This window comes from Mobula hypostoma, chromosome 9 (genome assembly GCF_963921235.1).
Source record: "Mobula hypostoma chromosome 9, sMobHyp1.1, whole genome shotgun sequence".
In the NCBI taxonomy this organism is placed as follows: Eukaryota; Metazoa; Chordata; class Chondrichthyes; order Myliobatiformes; family Myliobatidae; genus Mobula; species Mobula hypostoma.
This window is the reverse complement of record NC_086105.1, coordinates 92,374,024-92,393,319: the sequence shown is the minus strand read 5'-3', so window position 1 is coordinate 92,393,319 and position 19,296 is coordinate 92,374,024. Positions and strand designations below refer to the sequence as shown.

At 42.9% G+C, this 19,296-nt stretch overlaps 1 protein-coding gene across 6 annotated transcripts in view; it reads right to left on the bottom strand.

Annotated features, from left to right (window-relative positions):
* Window positions 1–19,296, bottom strand: part of LOC134351859 (dual specificity mitogen-activated protein kinase kinase 6-like) — a 205,271-nt gene that overhangs the window by 90,585 nt on the left and 95,390 nt on the right. The window contains exon 1 of one of the 6 annotated variants that reach the window (XM_063058682.1): window positions 5,802–5,926. The exons of the other annotated variants lie outside the window; for them this stretch is intronic. Coding sequence (XP_062914752.1) covers window positions 5,802–5,841 — 40 coding nt within the window. The 5' untranslated portion in view covers window positions 5,842–5,926. Of the gene's footprint in view, window positions 1–5,801; window positions 5,927–19,296 lie in introns of those variants that run through there. 6 annotated transcript variants of the gene reach the window in all.

Sequence of the window (19,296 nt, the reverse complement as noted above, 5' to 3'; positions counted from 1 at the left end):
GATAAGCCGGCTAAACCAGGTGAGGGTAGCCAACGGGTCTCAAACCCTCAATGAGATAGGGAGTTGTCTATCCCAGCATGTGAAGACAGACTCCGGCAGATTGAGCGGATGAGACCAATGGAAGGTCCAACTGTCAAGAAGGCTGACTCTGCAAGCGTCGCGGAACATGTAGAGCATGAAAAGGCACAGAAGACGTCCTGGTCATCCACCGTGCCTAGTCCCATCTCCAGCTGTCTCGACTCGTCTTGCCACTGGATCCAGATGGGAATTGGGAAGAGAGAGTGAGACTGACGCTGCACAACGCTCCCTCAATTAAATCCAAATCATGCGCTAGTCTCGACATCATCATCATTAATGGTGTCGAGGTCTTTATCGACGACGATGGATGAACAACGATATCTCAGTTGGGCTGTGGACTAGAGAAATGCAGTCATAACCATTTGAAAGGGCAGATTTTGAACTTTACCCTGTTAAATGTCATACTCTAATTCAGAGGAATTGCATCAAGACCACAAAATATAGGAGCAGAATCAGGCCATTTGGCCCATTGAGTCTTTTCTGCCATTTCATCATGGCTGATTCAGTCTTCCTCACAGCCCCAATCTCCTGCCTTCCCCCCATATCCCTTTATGCCCTGACCAATCAAAAATCTATATACTTTTAAGTTAGAGGTTGATAAAGACTTGGCCTCCACAGCTGCCTGTGGCAATGAATTACACAAATTCATTACTTAATCTCTGGCTAAAGAAATTCTTGCTCATCACCATTCCAAAAGGATGCCCCTCTATTCTGAGGCTGTGTGCTCTTGTCTTAGACACTCCCATCATAGGAAACACCCTCTCTACATCCACTCTCTCACCATTCGATAGGTTTCAATTAGGTCACTCCTCATTCTCCTGAATTCCAGTGAATACAGGCGCAGAGCCATCAAACACTCTTTATGACAAGCTGTTCAATCCTGGAATAATTTTGGTGAAGCTCCTTTGAATACTCTCCAGTTTCAGTACATTCTTTCTAAGATAAGAGGCCCAAGATTTCTCACAAGTGAGGCCTCACCAGTGCTTTATAAAGTCAGTATTACTTCCTTGCTTTTATATTCCAATTCTTTTGCAATGAATGTTAACATCACATTCGCCTTCCTCAACACATATTCAACCTGCAAATTAATCTTTAGGGAGTCTTATATAAGGACTCACAAACCCCTTGGCCCCCCAGATATTTGTGTTTTCTCTCCATTTAGAAAATCGTCAACCCTTTCATTTCTTCAACTAAAGTGTATCACCATACACTTCCTGACACTACATTCCAACTTCCACTTATTTACCCATTCTCCTAATCTGTCCATCTGTAGCCTCTCTATTTCCTCAAAACTACCTGCCCCTCCACCTATCCTTGTATCGTCTATAAACTTTACAACAAAGTCATTAATTCCATCATCTAGATCACTGACAAATAACGTAAAAAGAATGTGTAGAGTATGGGAATTGTACTAGCTAACACTACCACAGTATGCCATTGCCCATGGGGTTTACTTCCCTCCCTCAGCTAATGCATTGCTGGCGTGTGACATCATTCACTCTGTCACCGCGAGTCTCAAATGCTTTCACAACTCTATCGAGATTTCAACCATGTCAGCTCGGATTTGACTTTCCCACTTTCACACAGTTCATGGACTGTTAAACCAATGGAAATAAGACAATGGATCTGCTATATGCAAATATTAAGGATGCATATAGTGCATAGCCCTTAACTCCTATCTGCACCGCCCAGCAGATCAGATCATTACCTGGTGTACTTTCAGCCCCTGTACAAGCATATGCAGTCCAGCAGCAACCTGTGATCAAGAAGTCTGTTAGGAAATGGTCACAGGAGGCCAAAGCAAGGCTGCTTTCAAGGGTTTGACTGGGACATGCTCTGTAGGCCACATGGAGAGGACATTGATGGGCTGACTGCATTACAGGGTACATCAACTTCTGTATGGATAATACTGCTCCAACCAAGACTGTACACTGTTTCCCAAATAAACCTTGGTTCACCAAAGACAGCAAAGCCATACCGCACAGGGAGAAGAGGGCAGTCAGAAATGGAGATAGTGTGGTGATGAGGCTGGTTCCCAGGGAACTGAGGAAGATCATCCTGGACAAGGACTGCTGCAAGAGGAAGCTGGAGAGGAAACTACAGCAAAACAAAAGAAGGATATGTGGAGTGGTATGTAAACAATCGCGGTACAAAAAGGCCAGAGACCAGGTGATTGAAGGGGACCAGGTCAGGGCCAAGAAGTTGAACAGGTTTTTCCAACAAGTTTGATGAAGAGGCTTCTGTTAACCCCTCTACAACCCATCCACCCACCAGCTCCTCCTCTCTCACCCCTCACCCTCTCTCAAAGGACACTGGAGAGCCAACGACCTCAGACACATGGACTGTCACTACTGAGCAGGTTTTACCCAGACATGGCTATGGGCCCAGACACATCAGCCCAGGCGTACTCAAGGTGTATGTTACTCAGCTGGGTGCAGTCTTTCAATACATCTTTAATCTGAGCCTCAGCCTAGAGAGGGTCCCTGTGCTATGGAAAAACATCCTGCCTCGTTCCAGTACCCAAGAAGACAAGTCCCACCACGTCCAGTGACTACAGATCAGTGGCACTGACCTTGTGTGTTCTGAAATCATTAGAAAGACTGGTCCTGACACACCTCCGGACCATCGTAAATCCATCACTGGAGCCCCTGCAGTTTGCTTACCATCCACGCATTGGAGTCGAGGATGCCATTATCTTCCTGCTTCAACGGGCTTACACCCATCTGAATAAGCCAAGCATCACTGTGAGAATCATGTTCTTTGATTTCTCCAGTGCTTTTAACACCATACAACCTGCTTTACTCAGGGATAAGCTCATGGATTTGCAGGTGGATGCCCCACTAGTGTCCTAGATTACAGACTGTGTGTCCAGACGGCCACAAAATGTGAGATGGCAGAGCTGTGTATCAGATACTGTGCTTAGCAGCACAGGGGCACCTCAGGGGACTGTCCTGTCCCCCTTCCTGTTCACCATCTACACCTGGGACTTCAGATACAACTCTGAGTCCTGCCACCTGCAGAAGTTTTCAGACAATTTGGCAGTTGTGGTCTGTATCAGCCGGGGTCAAGAGGCTGAGTACAGAAGAGTGGTGGACAACTTTGTTGAGTGGTGTGGGCTGAATCACCTGCAACTCAACATCATGATGATACAAAGATTGGAGGTGTAGTAGACAGTGAGGAAGGTTTTCAGAGCCTGCAGAGGGACTTGGACCAGCTGGAAAAATGGGCTGAAAAATGACAGATGGAGTTTAATACTGACAAGTGTGAGGTATTGCACGTTGGAAGGACAAACCAACGTAGAACATACAGGGTTAATGGTAAGGCACTGAGGAACAGAGGGATCTGGGAATACAGATACAAAATTCCCTAAAAGTGGCGTCACAGGTAGATAGGGTCGTAAAGAGAGCTTTTGGTACATTGGCCTTTATTAATCAAAGTATTGAGTGTAAGAGCTGAAATGTTATGATGAGGTTGTATAAGGCATTGGTGAGGCCGAATCTGGAGTATTGTGTTCAGTTTTGGTCATCAAATTACAGGAAGGATATAAATAAGGTTGAAAGAGTGCAGAGAAGGTTTACAAGGATGTTGCCGGGACTTGAGAAACTCAGTTACAGAGAAAGGTTGACGAGGTTAGGACTTTATTCCCTGGAGCGTAGAAGAATGAGGGGAGATTTGATAGAGGTATATAAAATTATGATGGGTATAGATAGAGTGAATGCAAGCAGGCTTTTTCCACTGAGGCAAGGGGAGAAAAAAACCAGAGGACATGGGTTAAGGGTGAGGGGGGAAAAGTTTAAAGGGAACATTAGGGGGGGGCTTCTTCACACAGAGAGTGGTGGGAGTATGGAATGAGCTGCCAGACGAGGTGGTAAATGCGGGTTCTTTTTTAACATTTAAGAATAAATTGGACAGACACATGGATGGGAGGTGTATGGAGGGATATGGTCCGTGTGCAGGTCAGTGGGACTAGGCAGAAAATGGTTTGGCACAGCCAAGAAGGGCCAAAAGGCCTGTTTCTGTGCTGTAGTTTCTATGGTTTCTATCACTAAGACAAAGACATTGGTGGTGGACTTCAGGAAGGTGAAAACACCCTGCATTCCCACCTCCATCAAGGGAACGGATGTGGAAGTTGTCCGAGACACAAAAACCTGGGAACTCACCAGGACAATAAACTGGACTAAAAATACAGGGATTCTATACAAGAACAGAGACAACTGTACTTCCTGAGGAGGCTCCGGTCATTTAACATCTGCAGTACTATTCTGCAGATGTTCTAAGACTTAGTGGTGGCCAGCATTCTATTCTATGCGGTAGTATGCTGGGGCTGCAGGGTGAGAGCAGCTGACGCCAAGATTGACAAGTTCGTCAGGAAGGCTGGTTCTGTTCTGGGTGTAGAACTAGATTCCCTGGTGGTTGTGTCTGAGAGGAGGATGTTGCAGAAGCTATGGGCAATCCCCCTCATCTCCTCTATGACATACTGGACAAACAGAGGACCACCTTTAGTAACAGACAGATTCCACCAGGGTCCACCACTGAGCGCCACGGGAGATCCTTTCTCCCTCTCGCTATAATTGCTACCACTCCTCCTCAAGTACATAGTTTTATTGCACATCTGTATTTTGCACTATTACTGTTCAATGCACATTTTGGTTTTTATTTGTACATCAACACTTACATTTAAAATTTTAAAAGTATATATTTCTGAGTGAGCAACCTTGCCACAATAATTTCTTACGGGATAAATGAAGTTTTACCTTATCCTATCTGCCATCTGGCAAAAGGTACCGAAGCATTTGGAATCTCACGGCCACTGTGTAACAGTTTCTTCCCCCAAGCCATCAGACTCCTCAATACCCAGAGACTAGACTGGCACCTACATCATTTATTATTATATTGTAAATTTGTCCTCTACTGTGCCCATTGTCTTGTTTATTATTTATTGTACTGCCCTGCACTATTTTGTGCACTTTATATAGTCCTGTGTAGGTCTGTAGTCTAGTGTAGATTTTGTGTTGTCTTGCATAGTCTAGTGTAGCCTTGTGTTGTCTCACTTAGTCTAGTGTAGTTTTGTGTTGTTTCATGTAGCACCATGGTCCTGGAGGAACATTGTTTCGTTTTTACTGTGTACTGTACCAGCAGTTTATGGTCGAAACGACAATAAAAAGCAACTTGACTTGACCTTAGTAGTGAAAGGCAATAATTCATGGATTGGGCCCAGAAATCAGTCCAGATTTTTAATATGCCAAATACAGAAATGTCACATTGCTTCAAGTGTGTTTATAGATGTTGAAAAGCAAAGTCTAAGAGAACAGTGTGCTAAGCAAGAGACGGTGATTATGTGATCATTGTAATCAATTACAAGGCACTGAGGAACAATTGCTATAGTAATAATTCATTTCTTAAATTAAGCCAGTAATCCGTCGCCTGTACCAAGTAACCCCCGCCCACCACCCCAGCTATCTTTATCACCCCCTTACAAACTCCCAAGTGTGTGATAGTGCCTACTTTGGGAACCACTGATCTAGATGAACGTTGCAACATCTAAGGTCAATATCGTTGGCTTCTTTCACAATCTCTCTTCCTTCAGTACTAATTCCATCAGCATTTTATCCTGATAAGAGCAAAGTGATGCGTATTACTACACAGAACAGTATGGCACCATACAGGCCCTGCACCCCATAATGTTGTGCCAACCTTTTAACCTACTCCAAGAACAATCTTACCATTCCCTCCCACAGAGTTCTTCATTCTTCTATCATCCATATGCTGATAACTTGTGCCTGTTACACCACTGGCATTTCCGGCAGCAACGTAGTTCCTCCATTTCTTTCAGTGTTTAAGGCTTCCTTCATTGCGTCTCCACTTTATGCCTCCAAGTTCCTGCCTAATAGCATCATAATTAGCCATTCCCACATTAAACACTTCACATCCTGTCTGCTCCTATCCTGGTCTAAAGGTATGCTGGAGGACAGGGAGCTGTGGTCACTATCTCCAACCACATTTTAGCAGGCAAAATCATGGTAGGGCATTGCAATGAATAGTAGGGTTCTAAAGAGTATTGAGAGACGGGGAATCTTAGTGTACATGTCCAAAGATCTCCAGAGGTGCCAGAACAGGTAATCAGGTTAGCGGATGAGCATTCAGAAGGCCAGCCACCTGAAACCTGGCATAGAATAGAAGAGCAGGCATGTTTATGATACAGTATGTATCACTGGGGAATTCACATCTAGAATATAGTATCCAGTTACCACAACATAGCAAGGATATAATTGCACTAGAGAGGATGCAGAGGAGATTCACCAAAATGGTGCCAAGGACACAGCCTCCCAACTATGAGAGATGGGGAGAAACTGGATTTATTTCTTAGACAGAATAGACAGTAGTAAACATAAAATCATCTTTTATGTTTTACCTGAAGGCATAGATTTAAGGAAAGGTGCAAAACATTTAGAGTGGATACAAGAGATTTTTCATGGAAGGAGTTGTTGGGATGCACTGCCTGAGAAGATAATGGAGGCAGAGCTCTTGCAATAAATAATGGGTTATAATCTATATGGGTACTTGAATCATAGAAGGTTATGGACCAGGTAACGGTACATGGTATTGGTATACATTGGTACTTAGTGGCTGGCATAAACAGGGTGGGATGAAGGGTCATATATCATACGCCACTTTTATTACCCTACAAGCTGCAGTCTTACTGAAAACTTAGTCTGTGCCCAATGAAAATCAAGAAAAACTGCAGATGCTGGAAAGCTGAATTAAAAACATAAAATGCTGGAAACACTCGTTCAGTGGCTTGTTCAGCATCGACAGAAAGAGAAACCTGAAATGGATGGATAAAGCATTCGGAACATCAGTGACGGATCAAGCCTGGGCAAGTTGTAGAAGTTAATGGGTTAAAGGGGAGTGGGGCGGTTAGACAACAATAATACAAAATATTAATGTTGCATAATCCCCCGAAGGTCAGGCTGTGTTAAAGGAGAGAGAAAAAATGAACCAAAAATCACAGGTAGATGATGTACGGCTGAAATGGCCAGCTCTGTTTGGGTCCCTATTTGCATGCCTTTCAAGTGAGGTTTTGGAGATACCAAAATAAAACTTGCAGCAGCGCATTTTTGTTGAAGCTTCAATCTGTGGTCACAGTGAAGACATGTTGGAAAACACTGAAAGATAATATGCCACTTTGTCCTAGAAGGAGGTGAAGGGGATAAAAGAGGAAAAGATTAGTGGATACATGGGTACAGAACTGTTAAAAATATATGGGCAGAAAAGTGTCAGATAAAGTTTAATCCAGGCAAGTGAGAGATTTTACAATTTGAGAGGTTCAATGTAAGGGGAAAGCATGCTGCTAATAGCAGAGTGTTATAGCATGTTATAGCTGTTAATAGCATGTGCATAAGAATCTACAAATGACCACGCAAATAGATAGAATGGTAAAGTCAGCACTTGACATGTTTGCCTTCATTAGTTGGGGCATTGAGTGTAAAACTAAGAAAATCATGGTAAACACACTCACTATTGGCTGCAGTTCTGGATGCTCCATTTCAGGAAGGTTGCAGAGGCACTGGAAAGGGCACAGAAAATGCTTACCAGATTGCTGCCTGGATTAGAGAATATAAACCATAAAGGAAGATTTGGACAAACTTGTGTTGTTTTCTCTGGAGCAGTGGACAAGGGGAGACCTGATAGAAGCTGGTACGATAAGGGGCATAGATCGCATAGATCATCAGAATCTTTTTCTCAGGACAGAGATGTCAAGTACTAGAGGACGTGCATTTAAAGGGAAAGGGGAACATTTTAAACGGAGATGGCACAGGAAGTTTCTCTTTGAAGAGACAGACACACACACACACAGAAAAAACACACACACACAAACACACACACACAAAGGGAGACAAGTGGCCTGGACTAGGCTCCTGGGGGGAATGAGGCAAGCTAAAACTATAGTGGCATTTAGGAGGCTGTTTTGATAGACACATGAATATACAGGGAATGGAGGGATATGGATCATGCACAGGTAGAAGAGAATTAATTCAGTTCAACAGCACGCTGAGTACGCTCATTGTGTGGTGAAGAGTCTGTTGCTGTGCTGCTCTGCATTTGACAAAGTAAAAAATAATTAATTTGACATACAGTACACAAATAGTGCTCAAAAAGAAATGGGATGAAACCATTTGTTGCTGCACACTCCCTAAAGAATTTGAATGCCATCAGGACTGAGCACCATAGAAGGTTGCAGCAATTGGCAGAGACTATGTTAAGTGGCTTTGCATTATTTTGGGAATGCAATAGAGCTTCCTAAGAGAACCAGTCAAGCTGTAGTTAAATCTCATGAGTTTTTTTCTAAAATAGTATTACAGAAAGCTTAGTGAATAAACCAAACTTATTCGGATGACAAAATTGACAATAGAAGCATATTATTTGCAAAAAACAGCAATTAGTTGGCCTCTTCCTTTACATGCTAGAATGATTTATGGATGACGTTGTTTAAGTTACTTAGTTGCACTAATTAAGTTTTCTATCGTATGAATACAAGATTAAAAGATGATCTGGATGAGATACTTTCTCTGGCTACTGAATCTATAAATCAGGAAGCCTACCCCAAAAGATTAGAGGTAAGCTGTTTGGAATGATTTTAGAAAACGTTTTCATCATGCACAACAGAAAACGTATCTGAAATTTCCTCCAAAAAACTTAGTTGGAAAGCAATTGCAAAAGTCAAAACTGAGATTGATAGTCTTTAGATAATGGTATTTAAATCTTATCGAATTAAGGTGCAGATTTTATATAATATGATCTCACTAAGTGACCGAACATACTATAGGGGCAGAAATTCTGTCTGACGGTTACTGTTATGAATTACCAAGCAAAAAACTGAATAGTTGTATTTCATTCCACCATGCCCAGCCCTTTTTTTTTTATTTTGTATTGTATGCAATTTGCAATAATACAAAAGAAAAATACACTCCTTTCTCACAATCTATCCTCAGTACTGCATTATTCACTGTGTATAACTATTATTGTTCTTTAATGCTTATCCCCATGAGTCATCTACTTCAGTCATCAGCACCTGACAGGAAACATTTTTGTCCGACTAAAGTGATAGCACATAGAAACACCTGTGTAATATAATAATGGCCTGATATTACTTAGCTACAGGTTATCAGTTCTAGACATTTTCCCATATTATAAAAACCATTTTGAGCTCAATGTCTGATTTTTTTTTATATATACATATTGCGAAGTCTGCCCCTTCAAGGGAGAATTTATCACAATTTTTTGGAACAATTTTTGTTTCTGTGTTATCACAAAAAATAATAGTGTTGGATATCCTTGGGCAATAGGATGTTATTAAAGATGAGCTAAGTAATGGCAGATGGCATTTAATCCTGGCAACAGTGAGCTTAGATTCATTTTCTTGCAGGCATACTCATTAAACAATGGAATCAATGGAAGACCACACAAACTAAGCATACAACCAGTATGCAAAAGACAAACTGTGCAAATATAAAAATAAAAAGCAAAAGCAATAAATATCAAGAACGTGAGATGAAGAATCTTTGAAAGTGAGACCAAAGATTATGGGAACATTCAATTATGGGGCAAGTGAAATTGAGTGGAGTTATCCCCTTTGGTTCAAGAGCCTGATGGTTGAAGGGGTAATAACTGTTCCTGAACCTGGTGGTGTGAGTCCTGAGACTCCTGTACCTTTTCTTGCTGGTGCCGTCAGAAAGATCATGACCTGGGTGGTGGAGTCCCTGATGATGGATGCAGCTTCCCTGTGACAATGAGAATATCTACACGGTGCATTGGTGGGGAGGGCTTTACCCATGATGGACTGGGCTGTTTCCACTACTTTTTGGAGGATTTTCCATTCAAGGGCATTGGTGTATCCATAACAGGCTGCGATGCAGCCTGTCAATATACACTCCATCATACCCCTATGCAAGTTTGTCAAAGTTTTAGATGTCATATCAAATCTTCAAACTAAGGAAATAGAGGTCCTACTGTGCTTTTGTTCTAATTGCTCTTATGCCCAGGACAGGTCCTCTGAAATGATAACACCAAAGAATGTAAAGTTGCTGACCCTCTCCATGACTGATCCCCTGACAAGGACTGGCTCACAGACATCCATTTTCTGTTCCTGAAGTCAATAATCAGCTCCTTGGTCTTGCTGACATTAAGGTTACTGATGTGGTACCACTCAGCCAGATTTTCAGTCTTCCTCCTATATGCTGATGCGTCACCACTTTTGATTGAAGGGTAGCAGTAATTGCTGCACTCTTAAACTATTCTAAAACCTGAATTACCTACAAACATCTAGAAATATGAAGGTTACCACCAATGTAATAAGTCCATGAGACCTCAGGAGTAGGAGTAGGCTATTCAGCCCATTGAGTCTGCTCTACCATTCCGTCATGGCTGATGTATTATTCCTCTCAACCCCATTCTCCTGCCTTCTCCCCATAACCTTTGCCCTAACTAATCAAGAACCTATTCTTTGCTACGGACAGCAGTGGAGCGCTTTAAAAATCCTCAAAGACTTGGTCTCCATTGCTGTCCACGGCAATGAATTCCACAGATTCACCACCCTCTGGCTAAAGGAATTCCTCATCTTTGTCCTAAATGGATGCCCCTCTATTATGAGAATGTGCCCTCTGATCCCAGACTCCCCCATCATAGGAAACAGTCTCTCCACATCCAGTCCATCTAGGCCTTTCAATAGGTTTCAATGAAAGCACCCCTCATTCTTCTAACCTCCAGTAGGTACAGGTCCAAAGCCGTCAAATGAAGCTCGTACATTAACCCTTTCATTCCCAGAATCATTCTTGTGAACCTCCCCTGTGCCCTAAGTTTGGTCCGATCAATGTGTTCTGATCAGCAGTAAATCCTTGCTCATATATTCTAGTCTTCTCAAAATCAATACTAACATTTACCACCAACTCACCCTGCAAGTTAGCCTTTAGGAAATCCTGCACGAAGACTCTTAAATTCCTTTGCACCTCAGTTTTTTTTTTATTTTCTCCCCATTTAGAAAATAGTCTATGCCTTTATTCCTTCTACCAAAGTGCATGACCATACACTTCCCAACACTATATTCCATCTGCCATCTCTTTGCCCATTCTCCCAATCTGTCCAAGTCCTTCTGAAAACTCCCTGCTTCCTCAACACTCCCTGCCCCTCCAACTATCTGCAAACTTGGTCACAAGGACAGTAATTCTGTCATCCAAATGACAAAAAGAAACGGTCCAAATATCAAACCCTGGGGACCACCATGAATCACTGGCAGCCACCCAGAATATAACCCTTTATTTACACTCTTTGCCTCCTGTCAGTCAGCCAATCTTCTATCATGTTAGTATCCTTCCTGTAATACCACAGGCTCTTATCTTGTTAAGCAACCTTATGTGTAGCACCCTATCAAAGTCCTTCTGAAAGTATCATCCACTGGCTCTTTGTCTATCCTGCCTGTTATTTCCTCAAAGCATTGCAATAAATTTGTCAGGCCGTATCTGCCCTTAAGAAAATCAAGCTGACTTTGGCCTACTTTATTATGTGCCTCCAAGTACCCTGAAACCTCATCGTTAATCATGGACTCCAACATCTTCCCAACACTGAATTCAGGCCAAGTGGCCTATAATTTATTTTCCTCCACCTCCCTTCCTTCTTAAAGAGTGGAGTGACAATTACAATTTTTTTGATCTCCAGAACCGTTCAGGATCCTCATAATTCTTGAAAGATCATTATTAATGCTTCCACAGTCTCTGCAGCTACCTCTTTCAGAACATTAGGATGTGGTCCATCTGGCCCAGGTAGCTTATCAACCTTCAGCTACCCGATCACTTTCTACACTCACTACAATTGCAACTACACTCACTTCTGCCCTCTTGAGTTTTTGGCATACTGCTGGCGTCTTTCACAGTGAAGACTGACGCAAACTTAAGTTCATCTTTTCCCCTCCCCCCACCCACCATTACTATCTCTCCAGCAGCATTTTCCAGCGGTGTAATATCTACTCTCGCCTTTTACTCTATATCTCTGAAAAAATTCTTGGTATCCTCTTTTATATTATTGGTTATCTTACCTTTATATTTCATCTTTTCTCATTATGGCTTTTAGTTGCATTCTGTTGGCTTTTAAAAGCTTCCCAATCCCCTAATTTCCCACTAATTTTAGCTATATTATATGCACTCTCTTTTGCTTTTATGCTTTGACTTCCTTTTTCAGCTATGGTTGCCTCATCCTCCTTTACACATTTTTCATCATCTTTGGGATGTACGTATCAATCCTATGCCTTCTGAATTGCCCCCAGAAACTCTAGCTATTGCTGTTCTGCTGTCAGCCCTGCTAGTGTCCCTTTCTAATCAACTTTGGCCAGCTCCTCTCTCATGTCTCTGTAAATTCCTTTGCCCCAATGTATAACTGATACATCTGACTTTATTGCCTCCCTCTCAAACTGCAGGGTGAATTCTATCACATTCTATCATATTATGATCACTGTCTCCCAAGAGTTCATTTACCTTAAGCTCCCTAATCAAATCTGGTTCATTAAGGCTGATTTATACTTGTGCGTGCTAACTTATGGCTGTAGCCTATGCAAGTGGGCTACACCACTGTGAGCATTTATACTTGTGCGTTGGTGTGTCTGCGTCGCTCTGCAATTCACAGCCAAAACGCTAGTTGGCGATGGGGTTTCTATGCCACTGTGTTGAGTTTCTTCGTGTTGAGTTTCAACACGAAGAAACTCAAACTTCAAACAATAGCAACTGAAACTGAAGGATGGTGAATTTTCTGTGCTTGTCCGGCCACTGAGAGACATGGACGTGGAAACGCATCTCAAATATTTTCGGATGGCGGCAGGTAGATTTGACAATTTGGTTCATCGTCTCCAACCATTTATTTCGCATCAGTGTATGCACAGTATACTCAGGGACTGGCAATCACCATTCCAGTTTTAGCTTCAGATGGAAGTCAACAGGCTGTAGCAGCTAGCTACAAACTGGCGTCAAGCACAGATTCCTCCATAATTTCGGAGGTCTGTAAAGTTTCATGGAAAGCATTGCAGCCAGAGTTCCTTCCCTGCCCTTCAGTCACCCAATGGGAAGCTATTGCAGCGTAGGAGGAAATGTGATGCTACCAAGCGGACCAATCACAGTTGTGCGGTCTGCATTGCCATGACGTGTAGTTACATTCTTGGGGAAGTGTACGTCACGCTACGGCACAGGGTACGCGGCTACGCTGTACCTACGGCATCGATTTGACGCACAAGTATAAATTGGCCTTAACACAACACCAAACCAAAATTGCCACTTTCTCTGGGCTCAAGCACAAGCTACTCTAAAAAGCCAGTTTGTAAGCATTCTACAAATTCCCTCGTGGTATCCTGCACCAACCCAATTTTCCCAGTCTACCAGCAAATTGAACTCCACCATGACTAGCGTAACGTTGCCCTTATCACATGCCTTTTTTTTAATCCTCGTTGTAACTTACATCCCACATCCTAGCTACTACTCAGAGGTCTCTATACAATTCCCATCAAGGTCTTTTTACCTTGCAGTTCTTAACTCTACCCACAAGGACTCTACATCTTCCAATCCTGTGTCACCTCTTAAGGATTTGATTGATATATATATAAAAAAAAACCAGAGGCACTCCACTCCCTCTGCCTGCCCTTTCAATACAATGTGTCTCCTAGGATGTTAAGCTCCCAATTACGACCTTCTTTCAACCACGAATCAGAGATGTACACACAGATCATCTACCTTATTCCATATACTGTGTACATTCAAATAATACCTTCAGTCCTGTATTCTTCACCCTTTTTGACTTTGCCTCCATGTTACACTTCAACTCATTCCACTGACTGCAATTTCTTCCTCAGCCTCACTACACAATGCATTGACTTGTCTACCAATCGCTGCATCCTTAGCCCCATCACCATGGTTCCCACCCCCCTCCCGAATTAATACAAACCCTCCGCAACAACACAATAACTAAAACAATATATGTGTCCTCTCTCTGGGCAATATCAAGACTAATTACACTGTTAGCTCTGTTGGTCACATCAGTCAACTACTGTAAACAGGAGATTGCCACGTAGACAGGAAGAACTCAAGTGCTCAAAGCCTCCTGGATGAAAGGCAATATTTCCACTGGGCCCTACAAACCTCTTGCCCATGATTTCTAAGGTGAGTAGTAGAATTCAGGATAGTTTTGCAAATTGAGTATGCTTTGAGAGCACACAGTAAGCTTAGACCATTTGGCCTGAAGAACCACATTTCCCCAGTCATGATCTCCCAGCCTCAAATACTTTAATTCTAGTTCTGCTAAATGGGCTAAATGATATCTTAAGCACAATATGAATGATCAAGGAGGCAGCCCCTAGCAAAAAAAAGACAGCAAACCCACTTCCGCTTTCAGACAATTCTTTTTTAAAAAGCCAGAGGAGAAAGTTTTAAAAGTGTGATAGAGATCTGTGATTTAAAGGCAGCGTGCCAACAATGTGCATTTACATGAACTGCCTGACCTATGAGAAATGTCACAGTCAATTGGAACCTCAGCCTCAATCAGTCCAAGGAGGGATGGTTAATCTGTACTATCTATATAATTTGTGAATCAATTTTGTATTGCTAATCACTATCAATGTTCTGTCACACACGGACATCTCTGATGTACCGCAGAGAGTATTCCAACTGGCTGCATCACCATCTGGTGTAGAGGCGTTAATGCACAGGAACAGAAAGAAAAACTGCAAAGGTTGTAAACTTAGCCAGCTCCATCACGGGCACTAGCCTCCCCATCGTGGACGACATCTTCAAAAGACAATATCCCTTATTAAAGACTCCCTCCACCCAGAACATTACTACCATATGGGAGGTAGAGGGGACTGAAGGCACACATTCAACACTTTAGGAACAGTTTTTTCCCTTCCGTCTTCAGATTTCTGAACAGTTCATGAACATTACCTCACTATTTTGCTCTTTGTGCACTAATTCTGTTTCATAGATTTCTTATTGTAACTTAGTTTTTTTTATGTATTGCTCTGTACTACTGCCACAAAACAAATTTCACAACATATGTCAGTGATAATAAAATTAGAATTAGAATCAGAATCAAATTTATCCACCCAAAGGAGAGGTGGTGGTAGGGGCTTGGCTTGCATCTGGTTAGAGCTCAGATCAGCAGGTGAGGGAAACAAAACACAACACTGTCCACATCTGACATGAAGTATGCCATGACACACCATTCAAATATCAGCACAGATGATATCAGCTTATTATCAAAACTGATTCAGCATCATGGCAAGTAGCCAGCACAACCATTTCTCTGTGACTGCACTCAGTGCCCATCTTCAAGAAAGGGTTGCAGCACCAATTTTTTTAAATGGAAGTAATCCATTACCTGTTCATGCAAGAAATCTTGAAATCAGACCAAGTGTTGCAGCTGTCAGGAATTTACTTGCAGTCACATGCTAACAAAAAAAAACTGTACTGATGCTACCTCTTCCTCTATCTTGTAGATATGCAAACATGCTGACCAGGACAATCAGTAATGTAAAAATTATCACAAAATCTCACCTCCCAGACTAAATGGAGGCATTGAAGGAAACAGGCAGCACAACAAAGACTGTGCTTAAGTAATGTTGTAACCTCAGAGACCACACTTCTTAGCCCTGCAGCACAATCCCAATGTGGATAAGAGGTTGACTGAAAACAGACGGTCATAGAATCATACAAAAATATAACATAGAAACATAGAAAATAGGTGCAGGAGTAGGCCATTCGGCCCTTTGAGCCTGCACCGCCATTTATTATGATCATGGCTGATCATCCAACTCAGAACCCCGCCCCAGCCTTCCCTCCATACCCCCTGATCCCCGTAGCCACAAGGGCCATATCTAACTCCCTCTTAAATATAGCCAATGAACTGGCCTCAACTATTTCCTGTGGCAGAGAATTCCACAGATTCACCACTCTCTGTGTGAAGAAGTTTTTCCTAATCTCGGTCCTAAAAGGCTTCCCCTTTATCCTCAAACTGTGACCCCTCGTTCTGGACTTCCTCAACATCGGGAACAATCTTCCTGCATCGAGCCTGTCCAATCCCTTTAGGATCTTATACATTTCAATCAGATCCCCCCTCAATCTTCTAAATTCCAACGAGTACAAGCCCAGTTCATCCAGTCTTTCTTCATATGAAAGCCCTGCCATCCCAGGAATCAATCTGGTGAACCTTCTTTGTACTCCCTCTATGGCAAGGATGTCTTTCCTCAGATTAGGGGACCAAATCTGCACACAATACTCCAGGTGTGGTCTCACCAAGGCCTTGTACAACTGCAGTAGTACCTCCCTGCTTCTGTACTCGAATCCTCTCGCTATAAATGCCAGCATACCATTCACCTTTTTCACCGCCTGCTGTACCTGCAAGCCCACTTTCAATGACTGGTGTATAATGACACCCAGGTCTCGTTGCACCTCCCCTTTTCCTAATCGCCCACCATTCAGATAATAATCTGTTTTCCTATTTTTGCCACCAAAGTGGAGAACTTCACATTTATCCACATTAAATTGCATCTGCCATGAATTTGCCCACTCACCCAACCTATCCAAGTCACTCTGCATCCTCTTAGCATCCTCCTCACAGCTAACACTGCCACCCAGCTTCGTGTCATCCGCAAACTTGGAGATGCTGCATTTAATTCCCTCATCCAAGTCATTAATATATATTGTAAACAACTGGGGTCCCAGCAATGAGCCTTGCGGTACCCCACTAGTCATCGCCTGCCATTCTGAAAAGATCCCGTTTATTCCCACTCTTTGCTTCCTGTCTGCTAACCAATTCTCCATCCACATCAATACCTTACCCCCAATACCATGTGCTTTAAGTTTGCACACTAATCTCCTGTGTGGGACCTTGTCAAAAGCCTTTTGAAAATCCAAATATACCACATCCACTGGTTCTCCCCATCCACTCTACTAGTTACATCCTCAAAAAATTCTATGAGATTCGTCAGACATGATTTTCCTTTCACAAATCCATGCTGACTTTGTCCGATGATTTCACCGCTTTCCAAATGTGCTGTTATCACATCTTTGATAACTGACTCCAGCAGTTTCCCCACCACCGATGTTAGGCTAACCGGTCTATAATTCCGCCACCTCCAACGGGATCCCACCACTAAGCACATCTTTCCCTCCCCCCCTCTCTCTGCATTCCGCAGGGATCGCTCCCTACACAACTCCCTTGTCCATTCGTCCCCCCCATCCCTCCCCACTGATCTCCCTCCTGGCACTTATCCGTGTAAGCGGAACAAGTGCTACACATGCCCTTACACTTCCTCCCTTACCACCATTCAGGGCCCCAAACAGTCCTTCCAGGTGAGGCATCACTTCACCTGTGAGTCGACTGGGGTGATATACTGCGTCCGGTGCTCCCGATGTGGCCTTTTATATATTGGTGAGACCCGACGCAGACTGGGAGACCGCTTTGCTGAACATCTACGCTCTGTCCGCCAGAGAAAGCAGGATCTCCCAGTGGCCACACATTTTAATTCCACATCCCATTCCCATTCTGACATGTCTATCCACGGCTTCCTCTACTGTAAAGATGAAGCCACACTCATGTTGGAGGAACAACACCTTATATTCCGTCTGGGTAGCCTCCAACCTGATGGCATGAACATTGACTTCTCTAACTTCCGCTCGGCCCCACCTCCCCCTCGTACCCCATCTGTTACTCATTTTTATGCACACATTCTTTCTCTCACTCTCCTTTTTCTCCCTCTGTCCCTCTGAATATACCTCTTGCCCATCCTCTGGGTCAACCCCCCCCCCCCCGTCTTTCTTCCCGGACCTCCTGTCCCATGATCCTCTCGTATCCCCTTTTGCCTATCACCTGTCCAGCTCTCGGCTCTATCCCTCCCCCTCCTGTCTTCTCCTATCATTTTGCATCTCCCCCTCCAGCTTTCAAATCCCTTACTCACTCTTCCTTCAGTTAGTCCTGACGAAGGGTCTCGGCCTGAAACGTCGACTGCGCCTCTTCCTATAGATGCTGCTTGGCCTGCTGCGTTCACCAGCAACTTTGATGTGTGTTGCTTGAATTTCCAGCATCTGCAGAATTCCTGTTGTTTGTTGTTCGGTCTATAATTCCCCGGTTTCTCTCTCCCTCCTTTTTTAAAAAAGTGGGGTTACATTAGCCACCCTCCAATCCTCAGGAACTAGTCCAGAATCTAACAAGTTTTGAAAAATTATCGCTAATGCATCCACCATTTCTTGGGCTACTTCCTTAAGCACTCTAGGATGCAGACCATCTGGCCCTGGGGATTTATCTGCCTTCAATCCCTTCAATTTACCTAACACCACTTCCCTACTAACACGTATTTCGCTCAGTTCCTCCATCTCACTGGACCCTCTGTCCCCTACTATTTCTGGAAGATTATTTATGTCCTCCTTAGTGAAGACAGAACCAAAGTAATTATTCAATTGGTCTGCCATGTCCTTGCTCCCCATAATCAATTCACCTGTTTCTGTCTGTAGGGGACCTACATTTGTCTTTACCAGTCTTTTCCTTTTTACATATCTATAAAAGCTTTTACAGTCAGCAACAGCTCCTTCAGCCTCAACCATCCATGCAGAATAAATTCACATCAATCCATTTTTTATTCTCATGTTCCTATCAATTAACCAAATTCTAGCACTCAATTACAAACTAGGGGCAATTTACAGTGAGCAATTTGTCAATCCCTGCGATCACAGGAAGAACATGCAAACTCCACACAGTGTCAACGTCAGCATTGATTTCCGGTCACCAGAACTTCAAGGCACTTGTTCTATTGCCAACAGTAACTAGAAGCAAAAATTTACAGAGCTTAATGATAATAAAAAATACAGTAGATTCCCGTCAATTGGGATATATCGTGATCAGGACATTTCAGCCCAACTAGCAGAAGTTTCATGGAAATAGTTAAAAAGGTATATAAAAATAAACTGAGTGACAAATTTTGTATTTAAATGAAATAGAGCAATTAGAACATGCCAAATACTAAGATTCTAAGGTTGAATATTAGCTCCTAATAGTTATTGACAGAGGAATTCATCCAGCGTATGATGCTACTTTTTTTTGATTGACTGTAAATGAACAAAATCAGCGCAGACACCTACTGTAGAAAATGGAATTGTCTTCATAAAATACCTTTAATGACTGCATCCTCCAAATCCT